Below are 27979 nucleotides of genomic sequence, written 5' to 3' on the forward strand. Positions count from 1 at the left end.
GTAGAAAGTACACACTGCAATCACACTATGCTGATGGTGGAGGGGAAAATATTTAAGGTGATGAATGTGGTGCCAATAAAGCGGGCTGTTTTGTCCTTTTTGTTGAGCTTTAAGGTTTTTATGCACTCATTCAGACAAGTGGGCAGTATTCCATTACGCTCCTGACTTGTACCTTGTTGCTCATGTAGGCTTTGGGAATTAAGGAGGTGAGCCATTTGCCACAGAATACTCAGCCTCTGAACTGTTCTTGTATCCACAGTATTTATATGGCTGGTCCAGTTTAATTTTTGGTCAATGGTAACTTCCAGGATATAGATCTTGGTGGACGGGGTGGGGTTCGTAATGGTGATGCCTTTCAAAATCAAGGGGAGATGGTTTGACTCTCTTGTTAGAGATGATCATTGCCTGGCACTTGCAAACCATGAACGTTTTGGCCACTTATCAACTGAAAGTTGTCAAGGTCTTTCTGTATGCGAGCTGTCATGAAGTTATTAATGTATATAATATTGTTGGAAATCTTTTTTTTTAAATAGAGGTTTAGTCTGTAGGTGTGTCTTAATTGGGTTAAATCCAGCTAGTCTGGGTGCTTTGATGTATACTAGTTTTGAGATGTAAGAGAGGTAGAGTGCATTTGCATTTTGTTGAATACAGCATTCAAGAAGGGGAGTGAATTCTGGAACCTAGCTAGCAGAGACCAAGCAAGGTTTATATTACGAAGAACATTGGTACTATGAAAGGGGTTTTATTGTTAGAAGAGGTGGAGTTCAAAGGGGTTGGTGATACAATGAGAATTTACATTCAATGATCTGTGTTGGGTATAACAGACAGCAGTTTTGTGTGTGCAGAGCAGAGGCATGTAACATCAAAGCATCTGTAAGCCTACCACTGTCTGCACAGGAACCAAAGTGAAAAGAACCTCATTTTGAATTCGTACGGTGAAAATGCTTTGCTTGGGGTCCGGTTAAGTCTATGAGTGCTGTTGCCTTAATGGAGATTAGTTTGGGTATTTGTTAAAAGTTATGATAGTAGTAATTTGTAGCCATGTGTATATATTTAACTTGTGTAAATTAATAAATGTCTTACGTAGTTCATATAAAAATCTCTTGAGAATTGGTGGTCTGATTCTTGAATTTAGAGCTGCATCTCAAACATACAAAAATAAAAATATAGGTTACGACAGTTGTTTAAAGTTTCCCTCTAGGATTTTTAAATAACTCAGCTTTACCAACTGCTGGGTCATAACAGAGCATAGATTGCTTTGTCGTCTGAGGTATTGCGAATGGTACTGAACACTCTGGAATCATTGGCAAACATCCCACTTCTGACCTTATCATGGAGGGAAGGGAGCTGCATGAAGCAGCTGAAGATGGTTGAGCTTAGATCACCACCCTGAGATACTCCTGCAGTGATGTGCTGGGCCTCCAACAACCACAAGCATCTTCTTTTGTGTTCGGTATGATTTCAGCCAATGGAGTTCTCGCTGATCCCCAAAGACTCCAGTTTTACAAAGGATCCTTGATCCACATTCAGTCAAATGCTGCCTTTATGTTAGGGCAGTCATTCTCTCCCTACCTCTGTTCAGCTCTTTTGTCCATGTCTAGACCAAGGTTCTAATGGGTTCTATCTAGAGCTGGGTGGTACTGATGCAACCCATACTGAAAGTCTGTAAGTACTTTTTGTTTTTATTTCAGATTTCCAGCATCCACATTATTTTATTTTTGCGAAAGAAAATATAAGGATGGGTGACCAAAAGTTTGCTCAAAGATTTAGGTTCAGAGGAGCATACCCATTATCCCTCCTGTCTCTTCCCCATGAGTCAATTCCCTACCCAGTCTTAGCAGAGGAGAGCACACTTTGACAGTTCTTGAAATGGCTACTTGCCTGAATATTGCTCCAAGGTTGAGAACTGGACCAAAAGGCTTGTTAGGTACAATGGTAGTTCCAATGCCAGTAGCTTGCACGTGAATACTCCTTGTATGACTGTTCTCTACCACCAAGTGCACCTTGTCTTCAGACCAGATTGTGTCATCAAGATATGCCACAACACTTAAATCTGTGTGTCCAAGAGGGGGGATCACAATTTCACTGGGTTCCAAATGCCATTTAGGGTTTTCTAGAGTCTGAAATCAGTCAGATTAGACACAACTTATTAATATCAGGAAAATTGAAACATGTCAAATCTGCAAAGAAACGTTTAAACTGAATCCTGAACACAGAAATCAAATGAGTGATAACAGTGCATGAACACCAAATTTGTTACCACTTCCATTAAAATAGCAGATAGTGAAATTCATATCATCACATTAAGTGTTTGGATACTCATATTGCACAGCATTGCTTCTAGGCTCTAAAGTCTTAATGAATGCAACAAACTTGTATATTGTTCATTAGCAAGCTAAACTGCTTATGTAAAGCATAAAGTAAAGCTGAGTTCAACAGAAATTTCAAATACCACACTGAATTTTCCAAAAGATAAAATACATAGAGCTGGATTTTGCAGTCCTGAAAGTTGGATGGGAGAATAAAATGGTGGCCAGAGCACAGATTTGGAAGTTCCGCCCCCATTTCCAGCTCCACAATTTTCAATAGTGCGGGAATGAGGCAGGTCGGAAGCTCCACACACTGCTGTTTAAAAGTTGTCAGTACTATTGTGAAAATGGCCGTTTCAGAATTTCTGCAATCTTCAGCAAGGCGGCTACATTTTGGAAGGCTTTCTAAATCACACCAGGTCAATGGCGACATGTACAGATGTGAGTCATGGATTTGAGGCAGGAAGTGTCTAAAAGGTGAGTAAGAATCGTGTTTCCCCCTTTACAGCTTATCATCAAATGCAGCAGCCTTAGTTATATCTATGTTTACTAAAGTGGGTGATGACAGTGCTTTAATGGAAACGGTACTTGGCCATTAAAAGCATGGTTGTTACTTCTGACAATTGGAAAGCTCTCAAGTGAAAGAACAGAATAGTAAAAGCAGAAAAGTCTTCAGATACATTAGAATAGATTATCCAATGGATAAAGTGCTACTCTGCATTTTACAATATGGAAAGCATAGCCTTGTGCCAGATCAATAACTAATTGTTTAAACTCTCCCCAAGGCTTTCACTAAAATTTTAAATAGCAGTTCAGCCACCTGTTTGGCTGTTTCAAAGCATTGGCAGATAGAACCATAGAAGAGTTACAGCACAGAAGGAGGCCATTCGGCCCATCTTTTCCATGCCAGCCCGAGGACACCCAGGTGCCCTTTCTAATCCCACCTTCCTGCACCCGGCCCATAGCCCTACAGCTTACAGCACTTTAGGTGCAGATCCAGGCACTTTTTAAAAGAGTTTAAAGTTTCTGCCTCTACCACCAACTTGGGCAGCAAATTCCAGACACCCACTACTCTCTGTGTAAAAATGTTCTTCCTCATGTCCCCCCTACACCTTCTGCCACTTATCTTGAATCTATGTACCCTGGTTCTAGAATTCTCCATCAAGGGAAACAATTCTATCCTGTCCACTCTATCTATTCCCCTCATAATTTTGTACACCTCAATCAAGTCACCTCTCAGCCTTCTTTGTTCCAGGGAAAATAACCCCAACCTATCCAATCTCTCCTCGTAGCTACACTTTTCTAACCCTGGCAACATTCTTGTAAACCTCCTCTGCACTCTCTCCAGAGCTATTACATCCTTCCTGTAATGTGGTGACCAGAACTGCACACAATACTCCAGTTGTGGCCTCGCCATGTTTTATACAATTCCAACATTATATCCTTACTTTTATATTCTATACCTCTGCCAATGAAGGAGAGCATTCCATATGCCTTCTCTACAACCTTGTCTACTTGAACGGCTGCCTTCATGGACCTGTGTACTTGTACGCCAAGGTCTCTCACTTCATCTACCCCTCTTAGTATATTCCCATTTATTGTGTAATCCCTGTAACTGTTTGACCTCCCTAAATGTATGACCTCACACTTCTCTATGTTAAAATCCATCTGCCACTTTACCGCCCACTCCACCAACCCATCTATATCGTTTTGGAGATTATGGCTATCCTCTACACTATCCGCTTCTCAGCCAATCTTTGTGTCAGCTGCAAATTTCCCAATCGTGCCCCCCGCGTTCACGTCCAAATCATTAATATATAACACAAACAGCAAGGGTCCCAACACCGAGCCCTGTGGAACACCACTTGAGACAACTTTCCATTCGCAAGGGCATCCATCGACCATTACCCTTTGTTTCCTGTTACAAAGCCAACCTTTCATCCAGTTTGCCACATTACCCTGAATCCCATGGGCTTTTACTTTCCTGACCAATCTGCCATGTGGGGCCTTGTCAAATGCCTTGCTAAAATCCATGTACACAACATCCACTGCACTACCTTCATCAACCCTTCTTGTCACTTCCTCAAAGAATTCAATCAAATTTGTGAGGCAAGACCTTCCTTTAACAAATCCATGCTGACCATCCCTGACTAGTCCATGCCTTTCGACTTGACAGTTAATCCTATCTCTCAGGATTGATTCTACTAATTTGCTCACCACCGATGTAAGACTAACTGGCCTATAATTGTTTGGCATTTCCTTTGATCCCTTTTTAAACAATGGGACTACGTTTGAATTTCTCCAGTCCTCCAGTACCTCCCCTGTATCTAGTGAAGATTAGAAAATCATCCTCAGAGCATCTGCTATCTCCTCTCTGACTTCCTTCAGCAGCTTCAGAAACAATCCATCTGGCTCTGGTGACTTATCAACTTTCAAAGATTTCAACCCTTCGAGTACTTCCTCTCTGTTTATGACTATCCCGTCCAATATCTCGCAGCGTTCCTCCTGGCCTACTATATCTGCATTCTCCCTTTCCTTTGTAAACACGATGTCTGAGTTTTTAGCTAAAGGCTCTAATTGATTCTGCTCAGCAGCATTTGTTTACACAGTTGATCGGAGGGATGTCAATTTGATGGTTTTGGGTCTTCTAAACCACTAATAAATTCTGCTCAGCAAGGTTTGCTTCCACAGCTGTCCAGAGGAACATGAGCTTGTTTGTTATCACAGAATTATGATCTTCTGAAGAGGACATTGGTTTTTTTAAGTGGCTATCAAGTAATATTTATTTATTTTGACAGATTTATGAGCTTTTTAAAGACTTCCAAAGGTTATTATAGGGCTAGTGAGATCTGTTCATAGTGGATGCTGGGTGAGTGGGTGGTGGGTGTGGGGGGATAAGAGGGAGTAAGGTGTGGGGGGGGGATGTGGGGGTAAGGAGGTGAAGGTAATGGGGGCTTTAAACTGATATGCAGAACCAGGTTGATATCTCAGTGAAATGAGGTGGACCTTTTAACCTTGCCACCTCGACAATGACCACCTGTCTCCAGACCATCCCAACCTCCACCGAATGAAAACTCTGCCAGCCAGCATTGCCAGGACGGAGGCGAGATCATGACATTAGGAAAATTCCTGACTTCCGATTCCTGCCTCCATGAAGAAAATCCGGCCCATGGACTTTATGTTATTGAGAAAGTCAAAATACAATCTATAATCAGCCCACTCAACATATGGAAATTTTGCCTGCTCAGCATGACTGCATTTTCACTTTTATTAACATGATTCATTCATCCACTATATTTATTAGTACTCTAGGGGTAAATATTCAGAATGGGAAACCTATAAAGGAATTTAACAGTTTTATGGTATTACATACACACAGTCACTAATGAACTGTTAACTTTGGGTAGTGATGCATTCTGGAATCTGGATAGGGATTGGCAATATAGATTTAATAGCACAGTTTAAAAGTGTGCACAGGGATAAGAGGGATCTTGGGGTTCATGTGCCTAGATCTTTGAAGGTTGCAGGACATACTGAGAGTGGTTAATTAGCAAACTGTATGGGATATTGGGCTTTGTAAATAGAAGTATTGAGTACAAAAGCAGGAAGGTCATGCTGAACCTATATAAAGTTCTGATTAGGCCATAACAAGAGAATTGCTCCAGGTCTGGTTACAACATTTTACCTTGAGAGGGTATCGAGGAGACTTAGCAGAATAGTGCCAGGGATGAGGGGCCCCCAGACTTACCTTCTGGCTCCTCGCTCTACTTCACTGAGATTGGATGCAGTCAGAGCGATAAATGGCTGTCGGGCTATGGAGCAGGGGTTAGGACCCCCCCGACCTTTTCAGTTGTGGGGGGTGGGGGCAGGAAATCATGCCACCCATTAAATTCTGCCTGATGACACTATTCTATCAACTGTGTTTGTGTTTATTGTCAGCAGACAAGGTAAAGCAATCAACAGTAAGTTTACAAATTGAACAAATGGATGTTAAGTCTGTGCACGAGAACACAACCTGTAGTGATCCAGCCGTAAAGGGCAGGAAAATACCAGAAAACCATGGGAGAAAGAAGGCCTGGAATAAATAAAATGTAATGGTTTTCGTGAAGCAGCATATCAAACTTAAACACCCATTCATCAAAAAAAACCATAGTTTACATCAGAGGAATATTAATAAGTATGGATCATAAAGTGAAGAAAGTTTCTAAAGCTGTCAGTAATAGCAAAGATAACTCCTGTAAAGACTGTGCTGATGAAAGTCGTTTTTAGCTCAGTCACACAGGTCAGAAGGTCTCAGGTTCAATTCCCAGTCTGAACTGATCTCAGCATGAGCTTCGCTGGGAGCACAGTGATTAATCTCAGCACACAAGGCTCAGAAGGAGAAAAACAAAGGGGTGGAATCTTTTACTCTGGAGACTAAGTGCAGTGGCAGGCAAGAAAAACGGCCCATTTCCCGCCTGCCGTCATGGCGGGTTTCCGGGCCAGATCGTCTGCTTTTAAGCTCATTAGACAAGCAGGAACGTGAAACATGCTGTATCTCATGGCAGTACGGCATGGGATTCCTCCAGCGCCCCCTTACCTCATCGGATCATCCTTCCGGGTGCCATATTTAAACTGCACCCGCACACACAAGTCGCTGCAGCCCAGTGGCGGAATTTTCTGTGCCCGTTGGCGTCAGGCATGATCGGTGGCATGATCAGACAACATGGCATGAACAGTTTTGCGATAGTGGGAAACCAGATCGCGATTGTCCGCTCAGCCCGCTGATGTGGGCCGCATTTCTCGCCATCGGACGTTGGGAACCTCATTATAATACACCAGCATATCATTATAAGGCCAAACCACCGGAATTGTCCCCCTGCCGTTGGATCGTCCATCCATGTTGGCGGGAAAGCGTGCCGACGTGTTTCACAACAGCACATAAAAGGCGTGCGCTTGGCGGCCTACACTTTGAGGGGAACTCGCAGGTGAGTACTCAGTAACGTTGCGAAGTGCTCGCCTGGTGGACTTCAAGCTTCAGGGGCGTCGGGCAGTCAGGGTTAAGGGCAGCCCTGCCCTTGAGGCAACTGGTGGCAGGGGGGATTCGGGGTGGGGGGTAGGGTAGGCGAGGGAAGTGGCCACACATTCGGGAAACCTGTATAAAGTGACCATTCCTCTGCAACTGAGACAGTTCAGGCACAGCCACATTCATATGATTGGGGTCGGACTCCTAGATTATCTGCCCTCAAGCAATGCAGAGGCATCAAAATTCCACCAAGTGCTCCAGAGCTTCCCCCCACCGAGCACAGACCGCAAATTCATGAGCATTTTAGTGGACTGCAGAACAGCTGGACGACTACACACGTTGTACAATATCCTCATTAAAGCAGGCTATGGATCAGTCACTGCTGGAGGCGCTCACAGCCCCTTGCAATGTCAGCATCCCAGTTTGGACCAGTCCCCACCATGGTTCAAGCCTCAGGGCAGCCATGCAGTGCACCAATCTCTGGCCATCCATGAGGTCACGGATGCTGTCTTTGGGAGGGCACATAACTTTGAGAATTTCACCCGGGGCCAGCACAGCCAGGATGCAAGAGCGATTGGATTCGGCCAGATCTCGGGTTTCCCACTGATGCAGAATGCGATCAACTGCACTCATTTGGTGCTCAGATCTCCATCACGACACACAGTGGACTACATGAACTGCAAGGGGTTCCATTGGCTGAATGCGAAGCTGCTGTACGACCACCAGAAACGCATCCTGCAGGTGTGCGCACGGTTTCCAGAGAGTGTGCACGACATCTACAGCCTCAGTCGGTCACAGATCCCTGGACTCCTCCAGGGTCCACAGAAGCTGCAGGGATGGCTCCTTGGGTACAAGGGCTACCCACAAAGGCCATGGCTGATGACACCCGTGCAGCAGCCTCAGACTGCAGCAGAGCGACGGTATAATGATGCTCATGCTGCAGCTCGCAATTTGGTGGAGCAGACCATCGGGATGCTGAAGATCAGGTTCCGGTGCCTGGACCAGTCTGGTGGAGCCCTGCAATACAGTCCGCAGAGGATGTCACACATCATCGTCGTCTGCTGCGCCCTTTACAACCTGGCACTCCAACGGGGAGATGAGCTGGCTGAGGAGATGGAGGAGCTGCATGCCTCCTCTGAAGAGGAGGACAATCACGGGGATGAGGGTGAGGAGGTCCTCAGAGGCAACAATGACAGGGATGAGGCCCTCACACTGGCTAGACAAGGCAGGCGCCCTTGGGAGGCCCTCATTGCTGCTATATTTGTGGAGGGTGATGACGACATGCAACGAGGTGACACCATAGATCCTCACATTACACCTGTGAAAGTTTGACTCCAGTCTGGCTTGTGGCAGCGCAAATACCCTCTGTGAGAATGTTCGGGTTATGGAGACATAGTGGAGGCCCGATTAGTTGCTCGATTGTAGGAAGATGATGACGACATGCAGTGAGGATACTCCAGAAATCTTCACACAGCCTCTGAGAATGTCTGACTCCTGTCTGGCTGAGGGCAGGTCACTTGCACTCTGTGGTCAGAGTCAAATTATAGAGACACAGCCATGAAGCTTTAGAAGCATCTGATCCTTTGTCTGCCTTCAGCACCGCCCTTCAGGTGCAGCACAGCATCAGTGGTCACAGATGCTGAAGAGATGAGAGCCAGCTTAAAGGTGTTGAGAGCACACAGAGAGAATGACGGAACTCTGTGGTGCCTGCCCATTACATTCTGGCAGCAATGGCAAGCACCGTCGGAACGTTTCCAGGGAGTGTGAGGCCGGACCATCACTTTGGTCTGAAAGCTGCACAAAGCACAGGGAAGAGGCCCTGGACTGAGACACCTGCCTTTATCTTGTGCAGAAAGGTTTCACATCTGAGTGGCAAGAACACTGCTCATCAGAACAAGGAGCCATAGGCAGGGAGACATTCTTGGGAATAGTGAACAGTATGCACAAATGTGATTAACACTCGTGCCCAGGCTGTGCAACTAATTCTCTTTAACTTTATTAACCCTGCCGCGATGTCTTGGTGCTCCCCGGACATCCACAATGGAGATGGAGGCAGCCTGCTGACTGCGACGCCCTATCTGTGATGACTTTGGCGGGCATCATCTGGAGGGCTGAGATTTAAAGGGCCCTGGCCTGCTTTTGGGGTCCTGCTGTGTGGCAGTGGCACCCTCCTCGGCCTGTGGAGCTGGTGCTGCTGAGGTCACAGGAAGGGGGGATTCGGATGGGCTGGACATCCTCGGAGTCACCTGGGTGGATGGGCCCGGAGTGTGCACCTGCTGATCCTCCTCCCTGTGGGTGCCTTGCTGACTCCTTGAGGAGCAGGGGTAGCTGGAGTGCTGGAGTGAGATCGAGCTGCCCGGCATCCCTCTCGTGTACACATTGTTGGAGGCCAATGATGGCATCAGTAATGGAGTTGAGCCCGCACAGCAGCAAAGTCCTGGACCGAGGTCTCCATGGCAGCTGCCACCCTACCAGTGTTGACCTCGCTGCGTTGGCATGCTGGCGTTATTGCCTCAGCCTGAAGGCCGATGGACTCCTCGATAATGCCTTGCAATCCGAGGAGTGCAGCAGACATCCCTTCTTGATGTTCCCAAGCTTATCTTTGCAGCTCTAGCAACTATGACAGGACAGAGTCCAGAGACTCGTCAGGGACTCAGCAAAGTTCTGGCCTTCAGCAGTGCTCTGAGTGCCAGAAACCTGGGAAGTCCCTGCCTCCACCTGCTGTGGATCAGACAGTGCAATGTGCTCACCAGGTTGTGATCCCGGGGCTGCACTAAAGCTAGGTCCCACCAAGGTACGTGTCTCTGCACTGGTGGAGGGTGTGGGTGAGCGCTGTGATGGGACTTCAGAGAGAGTGCCTCCAGATTCCTCTTCAGAGGTTTCTTCAGGGCTTGATTGAAAGCCATGGGTCGTGGACTCCGTCAGCTGTTTGACAGATGTGCCTGCGAAAGCAAGGGGAGATAATTAATGCATGGCAGTGGCCTGTGAAACAGGACACATCACTCACAGCATGGAGCATCTGATGAAGGTTGCACTGCTGGACTCTCAATTGGTAGACCATCGTCGACCTCACCATCAGTACAAGATTGGTTCAGATTGTCGCCGGCCAGCTGGATGCCTCTGTTTTCAAATTCCATGAGGACCTTGATTTCAGGCATTCCGCCACCGATCTGCGACCTCTCCCACTTGTTGTGTCATGCTTGTCCTGCATGAATAGAGAAGGAGAAAGTGTAAGCAGAATGCCTGCCAGGCCAGATGATAAGCATGCCTGGTGTGTGTGGATGGTGAGTGGTCCCACGGATGGGATGAGGACAACGACGGTGAGTGTGAGAGGGTGAATGGTGATGTCCCTTGAACCGGCAGTGAGTGAGGGCCCTGTGGATGTGTGATGGGTTTGTGAGTGTGAGAGTTGAGAGTGAAGAGAAGAGTGACTTACCCTGGTGGAACAGAGGAGATCATTCATCCTCCTTCAGCACTGGGTGACTGTCCTCTTCTGAAGGGCGTTGGCGCTGACCACCGCTGCCACTTCCTTCCAAGCTGGTTTAGTGCTGTTGCTGACCATCCTGCGACCAGAGCAGGGATAGAGGACATCCCAGCGGGCCTCCATGGCATTAAAAATGCGCTCAAGGGACTCATCGCTGAATCTGGGGGCTGCAGTCTTCTTCAGTTTCAGGACCATGTCTTCAGTGCAGGTGGTCTGGAAGCACTGAGATGTGTGCTTGCGGCTGGACTTTAAATATGGCGCCTGGCGTGGTGCAGCAGCAGGGTGATGACAGGTGGGCGAATGAGAGCCTGCCAGCCACGGAAATGGTGTTTTTCCCAGGAATGCATAAATAATGTGGTGGGTTTGGGATGATACAACGTGAAAACCCATCATCACAGCTAGCGGGTAAAACATTGTTTTACCCACCTGCTACTGCACTTAGTGCAAATCTGGGACCATTCTGCCCCAGGACTGTCATGGCAGACATCAGAGTGGCCCCTAACAGAACCAAGCACACTGCTATGAAGTTTAATGATACAGCACTGGCGGCACTCCTCGACACAGCAGAGGGCCAGCAGGTGATACTCTACCATTCGCAGGCTTACACTCCATTGAGATCTCATACACCACCACCACAAGGGACATCACCACGATTCTCTCACTTTGACCTCTTCTCACATCCCATGCAGCTTGTGTTCTCAGCCCTTAAACAAGTCCACTCAACACACGCAGAAGACAGGCATCCTTATCATCAGTTTTGCTATCCATCCTGCTCACAGTCTGTTCATCTGTCTTAATGCAGGACAAGATTGACCACAACAACAGGGGGAGATCCCAGACCGGAGGGAGGAAGCCTTAACTCAGGCCCCTCACTCAATATGAAGAGCAGCAACAGAGCTGGCTGGCGAGGACTAGGACTGTGCCTGCACCACGGGTGAGATCAGCGTTTCCCAAGCAAGTAAGGACCCATTTATTGCTCTTTGGACACCAGCCAAAACTGTAAGTGATTTGTTATGCTGGTGACTATGTAGCCAATCACTCATCATCTCTTCTAACAGGCTCAAGCAGGAAGAGGAAGAGGCCAGTCGATTCCTCCCACAAGCCCTGAGAGAAATCCCCTGGCAATTTTTTTCATAGCTTGCTTTTCAACTGTGTCATTTGATCAGGTTGAAAAATGGTGGCGTTGAGGAGGTATTACCAGACCAACTCTGAGCTCCGCCCTGTGACTGTCGAGGTCCCTCCCATCGTGCTGGAGGAGCATCATGTTCAGGTTTCCCTCCCTCCAATTACTCTCCTTCCTCCCTCTCTAATCCTTGATCCCATTATTATAGTTGTTGATATCCCTTCCTTCCCCCATGAGCCATTTAACGTTGATGTCCCGATGCCCCATGTAGACCTAACCCCTCCCCATCTTGAGGCCCATTGTACTGTCACTTGCAGAGAAACCCCCCACATGAGACTGTTGAGTGCCAACCCCACCTGCCCAACACTACCTGTTTCCATCTACAGGCTGTAGATACCTCTCCTGACAATCCACAGCCCAGTATCAAGCCATCAGCCCCATGGACCAACATGTGTGAGGGACTGAGCACACCCTGCGCACCATGCTGGGAACGACTGACACAGGACTAACAGGCCCTCTCCATCCTGGACTGGGACCAGGACACAGCCCTCTAAATTGTGGCACAACTGCCCATGACTATCTTCTTTCTGACCCTGACTAATTACCACCCTGCCTCCACCTGCCCCCTCCCCCCACCCAGTCATGTGTCTCTGTCCACCCCCTCCCCAGTCATCCCCTCCAGGTATGCGTCTCAGAGCTCTCTTCCCCAGTCATTCCACACACCCTTGCCCTTCACTTGCCTCTGTCTTGTCTCACTGCTCCCCCCCAATTCAAACCTTTGCCCTCAAGCCCCTTCCCTTGCCTCCACCTTATCTCACACCACCACCCCCTGCCAATTCAAGCCTTTGCCCTCCAGCACCTTCCACTATGGCTCCCGCCTTCCCACTGGTCTCACATAGTAAACCTTGGTTGTGACCCCCCCCACCCACCCACCCCTTGAGTTCCTGCTGGTCAGGCCTGCATTGGCGCAGCCTGGCACGGAGTCAGAGCAGCCGCGAGCACAGCACAATGAAAGGTAGGCAAACATACCTCGAGGTCACAAATGAAGTGGTACTCGCCAGGAGCACGTCACTTATATCTGGTTGCGAATCATGCCGGTCTAATTAGCTGCCGGCATGGCTATTTGATCTGGAGTGAGATCATGATTCTAGCGAGCTGCCTCTTTAATGAGTATTCATGATATTCAAATCAATGCAAATGCAGTACTGAATACGGCATGGTGGGCTATCCAACCTGCCATGAAAGTCAGGAGCGGAAAAGTGCGATATATTTTAACACCAGCAGGAAACTGATTTTTGGTACTTCTTCACATTTTCCTGTCCCGCCCGCCATGAAGCCCACCGCTGACGAGACCGGAAAATCCCGTCCGGAGTTCCAACTCCTTATCATTATCCAGTGACACTCCCCTTAACCGTTTGTGGATATTGGTCACACCTTCCAGAAATGAACAGCTTGCTAAGTCCTGAAGTACAGTCCATTCAATGAAAATTGGTCACTTGAGTGGCGATGAAGAGATTTTGTGTTGAAGGGACTGGGCACAGGCAAAGGTAGAGTTAGGCATAGAGTTAGAGCCCTTCAGACACAGAAAGTAAACATCTGGTAAAAGAAAGAACTGCAGGAAACATATAAACAAAGTTTCTGAATTGAAAATGCCACACGTTAAAAAAAGGTTTTCCAGACATATGGCTTCTTAAAATATTGACAAGTTGGGCGTAAAAAGTAGCTCCTAAATGTTTCATTCTTTGAAACGAGGGAACTAACACATCCTGGTATTCATGTGGCTTTAATCAGGATGATATAGAGATTTTTTAGAAGTTACTCATGAATATAAAATATCAGACCAATGTTGATTAATCTTTCAGAATAGGCCTGCTAATAAAATGTTGTAAACTTGTGCAGATCAATTGTATAATGCCCTGTGGCATTTTCTGTGCTCATAGAGAACCAATAATTAATTTACTACCTTATGGAACATGTTCATGCATTGATATGTAGATTCTAAATAGCCCAAACTCAATGACATAAAATACCAGTGCACAGTGACTGTAGTGTGTCCAATTTATAGGACACACTGCAGCAAGTCAACAAGGTTTCTTCAGCAACAACTCCCAGACCCATGACCTTCTCCATCAAAAAGGGCAAGGGCAGTAGGTACAAGGGAACAACTCACCTCCAAGTTGCCCTCTAAGTCACGTATCATCCCCACACGGAGGTATCAACATTTCCTCATTGTCACTGGAACTTTGAAACTTTCTATGTAATCCTTAAACGCTACCTAACAACACTTCATCAAACAGTCTTCAGCAATTGATAAGGCTCATTATCATCTTCTAAAGAGCAACTAAGGATAAGCAATTAATGCTGCACTTGTCAGTTATGTCAACATCCCCTAGAATTGATTTTTTAAATGTTCTTAAGCCTTAACCAATGGCTCTTTATTATCCAGTTTCTCAGAATCTTTTTCGAACAATCACCTCTGAGGAGTGACAGATGTTTGGTGAGGTACAGCACCCAGAGCCCCTGAATCCATGCCTCACTTTAACAGCATCAAGCCACAGAAGGATCTTGTTTCTGTGGTAGGAAGGCTTGATAAAGTCATTTCCAGATACGGCCACACTAATTGTTGTCACTCACAATACGTAAGTGTGGTTCTGAGTCTCACAATACATTCAGAACACACAGTCTTAAAAGAGGACAAATGTAAAATTAACTGAGAAAGCATTTTAGGAAAACAACCAAGAACTGTGTTTAACTGTCAAGAAAGAAGAGCAATATGGGGGGATCTGAGTTTCAAGTTACAAATACTGAAAGCTGAGGTAAGAGTCATCATCACAATCGGGTAAGTAACTGAATGCACTGCATAAATATATTGCTTCTTGCAAAGCTGAAATGAAATATTATACACCAGCTGTCAGTGTCCTAAAGTTGTTAGAAATCTAACTCAGATAAGGAATGACAACCTGCAAATGTGGGACACACACAATTTGCATTTATATAGCATTTGTAATGCAGAAAAATGTCCTTGGGCTCTTCACAGAAAGCAAAAGGTAACTGAGCCAAAGAAGATAGGATGATGAAAAGTTTAATTAAAGAGATGGGTTTTCAGAACGGATGAAGCTTAAATGACCAGAGTAAAGTGGAAAGATAGAGAGATTTGTAGAGGGAGTTGTAAAATGTGGAACTTAGGCAGCTGAAGACAACTACTGTGAATGATGAACGGGGGAATGGAAGATATATGAGGCCAGAATCAGAGGATTGGAGCGATCAAGGGAAGTTATGGAGCTGCCAACATTACAAAGACAGGAAAGCACATAGCTACAATGGGATGTAAACTTCCACGTATGCAAATGGGAGGCTTCAGACACTTAAACACGTGGGGATTGGAAGAGAAGCCTAGTTGCAATCAGAAAGGTAAGAATAGAAGTAATAAGCTCAATCACACAGCTGAACAATGGAACACAGATGATGTATAGAATCATAGGGCTGAATTTTATGCAGTGATTCCATCCTCATAAGTAAAAGTCAGGAGCGAGCCAGCCTCTACTTGGCTGGCTCTCCTCACAGCCATTAAACGGCTGATGGTTCTTTAATTATGTACAGCTGGGATGTCTGCCCCTCATCAAGAGGAAATTCTGCTGCTGAGAGCTGTGGGCCAATCAGAGGACTGGCAGCTCTCACGTCACAGCAGCACCATTGGGAGCAGTGGCCAATGCTGGGACTGCACCGAGGCCGAGAGGAAAGCATTCAGTGATACAGCCGGGATGTAAAGTGATTCTTGCGTCTTGCCAGGGCCAGGGTGTGAGGGGTTGGGGGCATAGTTTGAAAGGGCAAGGGGGGAATGCAGGTTTGCATCTTGATGGGGGTCTTCAGTGGGCACTATGCCCATCAAGGAGGCACCCCCACCAGCCCAACACTAAAGTTTACAAGGGAGCCTTATGACCAGGCATGGACCTCTCCAGCTGCAGGGAAAATCGCTGTGGAGACCTCTGAACTATTTAAATAGAAACAATGTGCAGAGTTACGGGGATGAGGCAGGAGACTGGCATTAAGTTAAAATGCCCTAAACAAAGTCACAGGTTAGCAACTCCATGATTGTGTCAGTTTTCCTCATGTCACAGCAGCATCATTGTTACAACACTTCATTTGCCCCCAACACTTTGACAAATAAAAGGCTCTTCTCTAAGAGTGAAATCAGGAAGCACTTTTGTACACATAAATAGGGTAGGGAAATCTGGGCTCTTACCCTTCAAAAGGGTGTGGTGCTGGAACAATGGAAATTTTCAAGACTGAGATTGATGGGTTTTTATTATGATAAGGTTATCAGAGGATAAGGGAGCAAAGATAGGTAAACAGAGTTAAAATGCAGATCAGCCATGATCTAATTAAGTGGCAGGACAGGTTCAAGGGGCTACTCCTGTTCCTATGGGTGGAATCTTCCGGTCTGGCCAGCAGTGGGAAATATGACAGGCGGGGGAACTTAATTTTGCGTGAGGCCAAAAATCAGTTTCCCGATGGGGGAATGAACCGTAGGAATTTTGTTCTTGTGACTTTAAAGGTGGGCTAAAGGCAGATCGAGATTCTTGTTGGGAAGCCCTTTTCCATACATTAGCAAGTCATGCATGCTCATTAAAAGGCCACCAGGGCAGGCAGGAAGTCACCTCTCCTCCGTTACCTCATGGGGTTGAAGGTCCGCCACCATATTTAAAGGGCGCTCGAATAACCTGCACTATCCCTCCCACCTTTGCCCACCCACTGTTCCACCCTTCCTTGCTAACCTTTCCTCCCTTCCTTGAACCAGAATTAAGCTCTGCCACCAAATCAAGTTCCCCACCAGTGAGAAATTAGAACGTTCACTATGGCAACTGTATAAAAGTGGCATGCACCTGGCAAGATGGACTTCTTCAATGATGAACAGTGAGTTGCCGCTGCATTGACCGCTTTGAGGAGTATCTGTAAATGCCAGCCTATGCTTGAGACCAAGTGGTGGCAGTGCAAGATGCATGGAAAATGACAAAGGAAGGGAGGAAAGGTTAGTGGGGAAGGGTGGAACAGTGGTCAGGCAAAGGTGGGAGGGATAGTGCAGGCTGTCCAAGTGCCCTTTAAATATTGCGGCGGATCTTCAACCCCATGAGGTAATGGAGGAGACGCGGCTTCCTGCCTGCCCTGCCATGAAATTTGCTGAGCTACGCACAGATGCATATGTAGTGAGCTGAATAGCACAAGATCGTGCATGTTCAGCCATCCCACCCACACCCGCCCCCCGGCCGCCCCACGCCCCACAGTGGGAATCATTCCCACTTCCAAGCCCGTCACCGAATTTAGACTTCAGAGCAGAAGATTCCACCTTTTGTTTTGATGGCACCATATTTAGCTTAGGGTATTATAACCCAAAAAACAATGTTTCATTAATCAGTGACAAGTACAGGGTCATCCCACTGATTTAATTAACTTTATCTTAGTTCATTCCCAGTGCCAAAGTATTAAATGTGTTCTAGAAAAGATATCGCTGCATAATACAATAGAACTATCACTTTTTACAGGCCATTATGGCACAAAATAAAAGTGTTAGAGAAACTCCTGACACATGGACACATTGGGATATGAGTTATACATGATTTTCAAGTGTAAAACTGGCACAAAGCATACAAACATATCAGTGGGGATGCCTGCACCCAATCTGCATCCCATTATTCAATTTGTGGGACATTATTTTTTATGCATCCCAGACTTTGATGGTAGAGTTCTAATTCATCTTATTCACTGTCCTGTCCCCTACACCCTGCTATCAATTTTTCCCCATGTGTCCTGAAGCTATTAAATGGGGTACAATTCCATCAGCCCCACTCACCATCCTGTACCTTAAATAAGTGATCAGTTTTTACATTTCATTTTGGACTGTGTTATGAAAACTATACTTACTTTAGAGGTCAGGAACTTCAACTCTGAATGGGCCTTGGAGCTTTTGCACATGTGCAGACCCGGAGCGGGTTGCACATGCATAGTTCTGCAGTGTAAGTTCTGCGGGCCCAGGACAGGCCCAGTGCGCCTGTGCATAAAGAGAAAAAATGGCCCAAAAACCCAGGTCAGGTGACCAGGAGCCATGGAAGATTAGTATCCCAGGCAGGGGACAGGGAGACAGGACAGGGAGAAGTCCCAAAGGGAGAGGGATAGGGAGAGATCCCAAAAGGCAGTCTCAGGTAGGGGGCAGAGACAGGGGACAAAGACAGGTCCCCATTAAGGTAAAAGAAAGAGGAATAGGTTCCAAATAGGATAAGGGCTGTGGGTAGCAGACTTTAAGCGAAGAAAGGTCAGGAGAAGACCTGAAGATCCTAAGAGAGCAGCCAAAGGTTGGTAACTCTGTGCTGCGGGCCATTGGGGCAAAGGTACCCTTTGAAGCAGTAATGTTCTGCTCGGTGCAGCTGAAGATTTGAAGTTGTGCTTGGTACATATTCAGGAATCTAGGGGAATGGAATCTCGGGAGACAAGGTGAACTGTTGTTGATGCCATCTGAGTTGGAGCCACCTTTGGAGAGAATTCCCAGGTTAAATCTTCAACCGTGAAGATTGGAATCCCTCATGAGAGAGAAAGTTGCAATGAGATTGGTTGGCTCATAGCGTTACTGACTTCTGAGTGGGTTGTTGAGAAATCCATAGACCCTTGTACCTAATAGTAATCTTGAATGTTAGAGTATAAGAAAGATATTGTAAACTGTTTAATCTTTCTCACCTTGTATAGTAATGTTTATTTTTGTTTGTTCAAAACCAGTGGAATCCACTGAACAAGTGTCTTGAATCTCAAACTTTGTCTACTTTAAAAACATTATTGGTCCCTAACCGGATTTTACCAACAGCTTGTGGGTATGGCCTAGGATCATAATGACTGTGTGTTGATCCCAACATGTGGTGGTGTCATGCTAGAGATAGTCTCACGTTAGCGGTGGTCTCACATTTGAAGTGGTCCCCCGCTATTGGTGGTCACACGTCGGAGTTTGTCTTCATGAATTTGAAGCTAAAGTAGCACTAAACGAACAGTAATCCAGCCAGACCTCCCTGTGCCACCAAATACATCAGTCTTCAACCCCCAACCCCAGCCAGGGGGAGTTTGGGAAACCCTAAATTAGATTACTATGTTCTAATGATCGTCTCCCTCTGTATCCACAATACTATATGTACATTATCTGAACTCCTCAATTTGATATATTATTTTGAAATCATTCACTAATAACATTATTTTACATGTAATTGATGCTGATCCTGTTGTTTAATGTGAATCTGCTGATTTCAGTCATGCAGGAAAATAAAATAAGGCAATTTATCGCAATCCTTTAACCTCCCAGATGGTTTAATCAATGCCAATTCAGTTAAACAGAATAAATTTCTGAGCAGCAATTGCCTACTTGTCTGTCAGGAATCATAAATGTGTAAAGAGCTGCTCAAGACTGGCAGACAACTTTGTATTCTGATGGCAGTCTACTTCCCAGAAAATTAGTTACCATCATGGAGCACTGTTAGTTTCAAGTCCTCATGAAACCCAATATGTTGGATCAGGGTGAGACCCCATGGACATAGAGTTTCCACTCCAGGACTCTGCAGTGTGATCTCATGAAGGTTCTAGGGCAAACAAAGGATTTGGCAAACAGCAGGCTGGGGGAGGATGTTGGGGGTGGGGGTGAGGGGGAGGTGTTGTGGTATGGGATGGTGCGGTAAAATACTTCAGCATAACACAGACAGCTTAACTAGTGGTATTTATTTATGGTAAGCAATGCATATTGAGGAAAAAATAAAACAAGACATCGCGTGTACACTTCACAGAAATACACTAAAAGGTGTAAATGGATAGAAAAGCCTTTAGTTTTCCCCTTCTCCACAAGTGGAGACTTGCTCTATTTACTCTATATAGTACTTCATTTAAATTTCATAATTTTGAAGACTGCTTAGTGGGCCACCACTCAACTTTCTATTTTCAGCAAAAAGAAACTCAGCTTCAGCCTGTTCATCCATTTCTGATAGGTTTAACCTCTCACTTCTGGATCATCCTGGTATGTCTTCCTTGCACCTTCTTCAGTGCTTCTATATCCATTTTATAATATGGTGACCAGAACTGTACACAGTCCTCCAAGTATGGCCTGTGCAAGTTTAGCATAACCTCCCTACTTTCCAATTTCTATCCATTTAGAAATAAATCCTAATTCTTGGTTTGATATTTTTTGTTGACCTACGTTACTATTTTTGTGATTTGTGTATTTGTACACGCTGATCCCTTTGCTCCTCTAAGCCTATTTAGATTCTTATTTTCCAAGTAATATGTAATTTCCTTATTTTCAACAAAATGTAATACCTCACTCTTAACTGTTTTGAAATTCAGCTGCTAAATATATGTTCATTCTGCAAGTTTATTAATTTCATCTTTCCATTGATTGCAGTCCTCGTCAATTTGACTATCTCCCCAGTTCGGTGTCACTTGCAAATTTAGAAATTGTGGGCCAAATTTTCTGGTCCCACCAGTGGCAGGCATCATGGTGGGAGGAACAGGAAAATTTGGAGTGCGGCCAAAAGTCTGTTTCCCTCTGGTATTAAAATGGTTGGAATTTTCTGCTTCCGAGGTTCATGGTGGGTCGGGTTGGGTAGCCCGCCATGCCATGTCAGGAACCACATTCACATGCATTTGAATATCATGAGTGCTCAGTAAAAACCCAGCTTGCCAGAATCGCGCCACCCCCCGCCCCCCATGCAAATTAACTGGCCACGCCGGCGGCTAATTAGACTGGTATGAATCACAACCAGATAAAATAGATGTGCACCTGGCAAATTGCATTTTACTCATAACCTCAAGATTTGTGCATGCAGCGCTCGCCTGCTTTTCACTGTGCTGCATTCATGGCTGCTCCGACTCCGTGCCAAGGCTGCTGAGGCAAGACCATCGGGAAGGAGGGGGGTGGTGCCTGGAAGGCAAAAGCTTGACTGGCGGGGGGGGAGTGGCAGTAGGGGATGAGAAAAGACAGAGGCAAGGGAAGGGGCTGGAAGGCAAAGGTTTGACTGGAGGGTGCGGAGGTAAGACAAGACAGGGGGAAGGGAAGGGACTGTAGGAAAGGCTAGACTAGGGGAGGGGCTCTTGGATAGAGCCTGGGCGGAAGGGGAGGGCAGAGACACGTGACCGGGGGTGGATGACTGGGGAAGGGGTGGGCACAGATACGACTGGGGGGGATGACTGAGGAAGGGGTGGACAAAGACTCATGACTTGGGGGGTGGGAATGAATGGGAAACTGGGAAAGGGGTAAAGGGGTGGACACAGACACATGGCTTTGTGGGGTGGGGGGGGGGTTGGAGGTGACTGTAGAAAACATGGACAGAGACACATGACTGGCAGGGGCGCCATTTAGTCGGGGCCAGAAAGCACAGACAGTCCTGGGCAATAGCGCTACAAGTAGTCAGGGCCAGAAAGTAGAAACAGACCTGGGCCACTGCACACCATGGGAAGAGTTTTCCCATCAGCGAGCGGGTGGTGGGGGTGGGGCCCGCTCGCCGATGCGTATTATGACGTACAGTGACATCAGGCGGGCGTCCCAATGTCATCGAGCATCATTTAGATTGTCAATTCGGCCGGTACGCAGCCAACTTTCAAAGGCCTATTAAGGCCATTAAGAAAGTAATTAAAGTTGTTAAGAATGTCCTACCTTAGGGTTGGCGGGCAGGCGAAGAGCCCAGGCGGCCTTCGCATTTTTCATGAAACCTCATCCACGGGCGGGATGAGGTTTCATGAAGGATTTATTAATTAAATGAAAATATTTTTAAAAAATTAATGGGCATGTCCCAGCCCATGTGACAGTTTCAGATGAGGGGACATGTCCTTAAATTTCTTTTTTTTTTAAATTTTCCAGAACTTAAACTAATCTCCCTGAGGCACCTCTGTGCCTCAGAGAGATTTCTGTGGAGCGCAGGCCCTGACTCAGGGAATCCCCCCGCCCGCACAAGGAGCGCATAGCACTTCCGGGTGTGCATCATGCTGGGCGGGCCTTAATTGGCCCGCCCACGTAAAATGGCAGCGTGGACCCGATCGGGGCGCCGATCATGTTTGCTCTCACTTCCGCCCGCCCCCGCACAACCCCCACAACCGGGGGGAAAATTCAGCCCATGTTACAAGGCATGCTTGTCTGGGTCCCAGTCCAGGGAGGGGGAGGGCCAGTCCTTCCTGGGTCAGTCGTGTGCAGCATGGTGTACAGGGCATGGTCAATCCCTCACACACTTCAGTCCTAGGGGTTAGTGGTTTGGTACTGGGCCGCAGTGAGCACAAAGGTCAGGGGATGCCTCTGCAGCCTGTAGATGGGGAACAGGTAATACAGTGGGGGGCACCCAGTCTCGGGGCGGGTCTCAGTACGCGACTGTGCATTGGGCCTCAAGATCGGGGGGGTCAGGTCGAATGAGCCATCGGGATATCCACAGAAAATGGTTCAGCGGGGAGGACAGGGATATCAACAACAATCACGATGGGGATCTAGGATTAGAGAGGGAGGAAGGAGAGTGATCAGAGGGAGAGAAACTTGCACATCATGCTCCTCCAGGATGATAGGAGGGACTTGGACAGTCACAGGGTGGGGGTTGGAAGATGGTCTCATAATAGAAGCAGAGAACTACCATTTTGCCAGCCGATGGAATGACACAGTTGAAAGCTAACCTAGGATAAAATCGCCAGGGGTGATGTCTGAGGGCTTGAGGGAGGAGTCGACTACTGCACTTTTGGGCCAATTGAAGGGGCGCCCTAATAACTTCTGCTTCAGGACATGGAGGAGGTGTCAGCTGTGGCTCAGTTCATAGCACCCTCGCCTTTGAATCAGAGGGTTGTGGGTTCATGTCCCACTCCCGGAAACCAAGAACTGTGATTGTACTCGAAAGAGTTGCAATCTGTGACTGTTGATAACTCGAAAGAGTTTCAGGACATGGAGACCAAGGCTCAGCTGAGACATGTTAGGAAGACTCAAATGCCAATTAAAGGATTTGAGCACCTTAACTCATGATGCGCATTCTTGCGAGAATCCATTGTAGCTTGAGACAAAATGTTGATTGGGTATGAATGACCATTTGCCCCTCTCATAGGAATGCGCAAAGGTCACAAGGATCCAACTGTAAACGGACAACGTATAAAGTGAATATGCAAAATGCTCCAAGCACCTCTACATATCACAGCTGACAGGTTGAGGCTTTGTGCGCCTCAACGATAACAGTCATTACATAAGTGCAAGATTGGGCTACAGTCTAATCCAAAGGAGTCAGCCTGACAGTGCCTTGACCAAGGCTGCTAGTGCCTGGCTGCACTCATCCAGGTCATAGCCCCTTTGTGAAAGCACTGTTATGCCTAGGGTGTTTGGTGGATGGGGGGTCGCTTCCAGTGATCCTTAAGTCTGTACAAAAGCTTCAAGGGATGATCTGGGGATGGAATGCCTGGGATGAGGGCAACCCAAGAACTTCACAATGACTACCTAGCTTGGCAATGGAAGGTGATCATTGCAGGGTGAGGTTCAATTGTATAGCTATTCAATATTCCACAGAGACGAGTCCAGAATGGATGGAGTAAACAATGCTGCCTTTTCATGGCAATCAGGCAACCGAGGAGGAGAAGAAGGGCTCGTTACCATCAGGCAGGACAAAGGGAAGAGCCTTGACCTGAGGAACATGGGCCCAGCAGGGCCCCATCAAGATACAGAAGCTGAGGCTGACAGACCAATGCCACGGAGGCGTTTGGCTCAAACACGGGTGTAACAAAGATGCCTCTCATACCTACAGATGAGCGAGAGACAATGCCATAGACACCTTTGCTTGTCAAGGCATGTGGTGGCTCACATCTGCCACATTCTTCAGGATGAGCTGATGCAGCAGGGACTGGGAGGCCATCCGTTGCCAGTGACTCTAAAAGTGACCACTGCATTCAGCTTTTTTGCGAGTGGCTCATTCCAGGAGTCCACTGGGGTCCTCTGCGGAATATCACAATCCTCTGCTCATTAATGCATCCGAGAGGTTACCAACACCCAATTTAGCAAGACACAGAATTACGTCCACTTCTCCCTGGATGAAGCCAACCAGGTTGCCAGAGCAGTGGGATTTGCAGAGGTATCCGGATTCCCACAGGTGCAGGGTGCCATCGACTGCACACTTGTGGCATTGAGAGTCCCTGACAGCAGCCACTATGATTTAGACAAGTTGAGTGAGTGGGCAAATACATGGCAGATGCAGTATAACATGAATAAGTGTGAAGTTATCCACTTTGGTAGAAAAACAGAATGACAGAATATTATTTAAATGGTGATAGGCTGGGAAATCTGGATGTACAAAGGGACCTGGGTGACCTTGTACACCAATCACTGAAAGTAAGCATGCAGGCGCAGCAAACAGTTAAGAAGGCAAATGGTATGTTGGCATTCATTGCGACAGGACTTGAGTACAGGAGCAAGGATGTCTTACTGCAGCTATACAAGCCTTGCTGAGACCACACCTGGAGTATTGTGTGCAGTTTTGGTCTCCTTACCTAAGAAAGGATATACTTGCCATAGAGGGAGTGCAGTGAAGGTTCACCAAACTGATTCCTAGGGCTACAGGATTGTCAAAAGAGGAGAGATTGGGCCGACTAGGCCTGTATTCACTGGGGTTTAGAAGGATGAGAGGGCATCTCATTGAAATGTATAAAATTCTGACAGGGTTGGACAGACTGGATGCAGGGTTGATGTTTCCTCTGGCTTGGGGCTCTAGAACAAGGGATCACAATCTCAGGATACAGGGTAGGCCATTTAGGACTGAGATGAGGAGAAATCTCTTCACTCAGAGGGTGGTGAACCTGTGGAATTTTCTACCACAGAGGGCTGTGGAGGCCAAGTCACTGAATATACTTAAGAAGGAAATAGATTTCTAGATTCAAGGAACAAAAGAACTAAGAACAAAGAAAAGTACAGCACAGGAACAGGCCCTTTGACCCTCCATGCCTGCGTCAATCATATTGCCTGTCAAACTAAAATATTTTGCAGTTCCGGGGTCCGTATCCCTCTATTCCCATCCTATTCATGTATTTGTCAAGCTGCCTCTTAAACACCACTATCGTACCTGCTTCCACCACCTCCTCTGGCAGCGAATTCCAGACACTCACTACCCTCTGTGTAAAAAACTTGCCCCGCACATCTCCTCTAAAGTTTTCTCCTCTCACCTTACATCTATGTCCCCTAGTAATTGACTCTTCCACCCTGGGAAAAAGCTTCTGACTATCTACTCTGTCCATGCCACTCATAATTTTGTAAACTTCTATCAAGTCGCCCCTCAATCTCCGTCGCTCTAGTGAGAACAATCCGAGTTTCTCCAACCTCTCCTCATAGCTAATAACCTCCAGACCAGGCAGCGTCCTGGTAAACCTCCTCTGCACCCTCTCCAACGCCTCCATACCTTTCTGGTAATGTGGCGACCAGAATTGCACACAACATTCCAAGTGTGGCCTAACCAAGGTTCTATACAACTGCAGCATGACTTTCCATCTTTTATACTCAATACCCCTGCCAATGAAGGCAAGCATGCCATATGCCTTACTGACTACCTTATTCACCTGCGTTGCCACTTTCAGTGACCTGTGGACCTGTACACCCAGATCCCTCTGCCCGTTGATGCGCTTAAGGGTTCTGCCATTTACTGTATAATTCCTGCCTGTATTAGGCCTTCCAAAATGCATTACCTCGTATTTGTCCGGATTAAACTCCATCTGCCATTTCTCCGCCCAAGTCTCCAACCGATCTATATCCCGTTGTATCCTTTGACAATCCTTTTCACTATCTGCAACTCCTCCAACCTTAGTGTCATCTGCAAACTTACTAATTAGCCCAGTTACATTTTCCTCCAGATTATTTACGTTTACTACAAACACCAAAGGTCTCAGCACTGATCCCTGCGGAACTCCACTAGTCACAGCTCTCCATTCAGAAAAGCACCCTTCCACTGCTACCCTCTGTCTTCTATGACCAAAGGCATAAATATTCAAAAGTCATCAAGGGGTATGGGGAGCAGGAGTATGGCGTTCAGATAGAGGATCAGCCATGATCATACTGAATGGCGGAACAGGCTGGGAGGGCCGAATGCCCTACGCCTGCTACTATTTTTCTATGTTTCTTTGATTCATCAACAGAAAAGGCTTCCACTCTCTCAACCTGCAACTGATCTGTAACCACCAGAAGCAGATTATGCAGGTCTGTGCAACATATCCTGGGAGCTCACACAACTCTTACATCTTGAATAATTCTCAGGTGCCACAGATCTTCAAGGGCTCTCAGTGCTTCCAGGGTTGGCTCATCAGTGACAAAGGCTAGCCGCAAAAGACATGGTTAATGACTCCCATTCAGAGGCCACAAAGTGCTTCGGGGGAGAGGTATAATGTGGCTCATTCTATGACACTGTCGTTGATTGAGCAGACCATTGGCATGTCTCTTCTGATGTGAAGGACATTGAGAGAGTTGAGCTCGATGAGGGAGACAAAGTGGAAGCCCAGAGGAAGAGACCACAGCACGACTGCAAACGTGTCTGTGAAATCCTTATAGCCACAAGGTTCCAGGACGATGAAAATGACTAGCTCATACGTAGCTCTTTCACTTGTGCCCTCCATGCAGGCTCAACATTAACACCTTCTTTCATATCCTCAGCATCTCAATGAAAGACACTAATCTTAGATGAGTAGTTACAAACTTACGTGACAACGGCCTCATCCATGTAAGGCAGGGCAGCCTCTGGAGATTGTGGCTTTTCAGTTATGGGATAAGAATTCCACCAGCACACACTGTGAAGAAATTATACATGGTGTAGTCTTTTCAAGTATCCCACCAACGTTTCACTGCCTGTGGCAGCCTTCAAGAGGCAGGAGCAACACCACAAGCCTCAGCACACTCATGGCAGCATGCCTGGAGAATTGCTAGGCACCTCAAGGGGGACAATCATCTATCACTGGTTCTCGCCTGAACGTCCTGGGTCTGATCTGAACCTAGACTGTGCCATTTCTCTACAGGCAAGAATCATGATCTGGACTCATCATCATACTGAGTCCCCAGCATGAAATCGTTCTTTAAGACGCCGTGATCTGTCACTCTCAGTCATGGATGTGAGCCTGCGAGTCAGGTCACCTCTGTGTGCACAAAGAATGCTTCTGTAGTGCCACCATCTGATCATCGACAAGTACTCAAGAATTAGGCTTCGTATGGAGTTACACTAGTTCCAGTCTAGCTTTCCCTTGGTATCTATGGCCCCAAAAATACCGACACTGCATTTAGGCGTTAATCAGTAACTTCGTTCAGTATAAAGATTACCCATCAGATATGGTGGAGCTTCAATCTGATCCCATTTGAGGTTTCCACATTTTTGTTCCAGCAGTTTCAGATATACACACGGCAAGCTAGCACACTGATGACATTATCGTGATCAGATTACCATGTAGATTGCCCATCAGAGAGCTGGCTCAGGGATTATGTAAAGCCATGCTAGCCAAACGTTCAGTTCCAGAGCGTAACCTCCCATTTAATAGTCCGGCATCTGGGGCTTTGGCACACATCTCCGATCTCGCATAGTCGTTGCCATCTAGTAGACATTTCAGGAGTCAGCACGTGCTAGCTTGGTCCATAGCTCTGCATCATGGAGGTGGAGAATGGAAAGTACTATAGGGGTGATGTCTAACTGTACATGCATTCAGGACGTCACGCTACAGGCTGCCATGCTGCCATGAGCACCTAAGATCCCTGACTATTACTTGAAATGTTACCCACACTCAAGCATGACAGACATTACATGGAGGCCATTGAAAGATACACCAAGTTAAATTGATTCCAAAGCAGGTCACCATTACAACCTATAAGATCCACACTGACTAGTCTTCAGTGCAGTATCAGGGAAATAAACCATACTGCAAAGTCTCTACTCATGAGGTCACATGATATGATCCTCTGACTCAAGTCTAAGATATGCATTGCCCATCCACCATGTTGATTGAGCAAGAGGCTTTGCTCTTGTCGCTGTTGTGTGGAAAGAAAGGCAACTCACTGTATTGAGTTTTAG

General features: G+C 46.6%; 1 protein-coding gene across 1 annotated transcript in view; it reads right to left on the bottom strand.

Moving 5' to 3' along the window:
• LOC144682291 (hydrocephalus-inducing protein-like) overlaps positions 1-27979 on the bottom strand; it is a 524265-nt gene that overhangs the window by 29929 nt on the left and 466357 nt on the right. Inside the window, exon 20 of the mRNA XM_078544767.1 lies at positions 1882-2120. Coding sequence (XP_078400893.1) covers positions 1882-2120 — 239 coding nt within the window. The remainder of the gene's footprint in view (positions 1-1881; positions 2121-27979) is intronic.

Source organism: Cetorhinus maximus, chromosome 6 (assembly GCF_964194155.1).
Source record: "Cetorhinus maximus chromosome 6, sCetMax3.hap1.1, whole genome shotgun sequence".
NCBI lineage: Eukaryota > Metazoa > Chordata > Chondrichthyes > Lamniformes > Cetorhinidae > Cetorhinus > Cetorhinus maximus.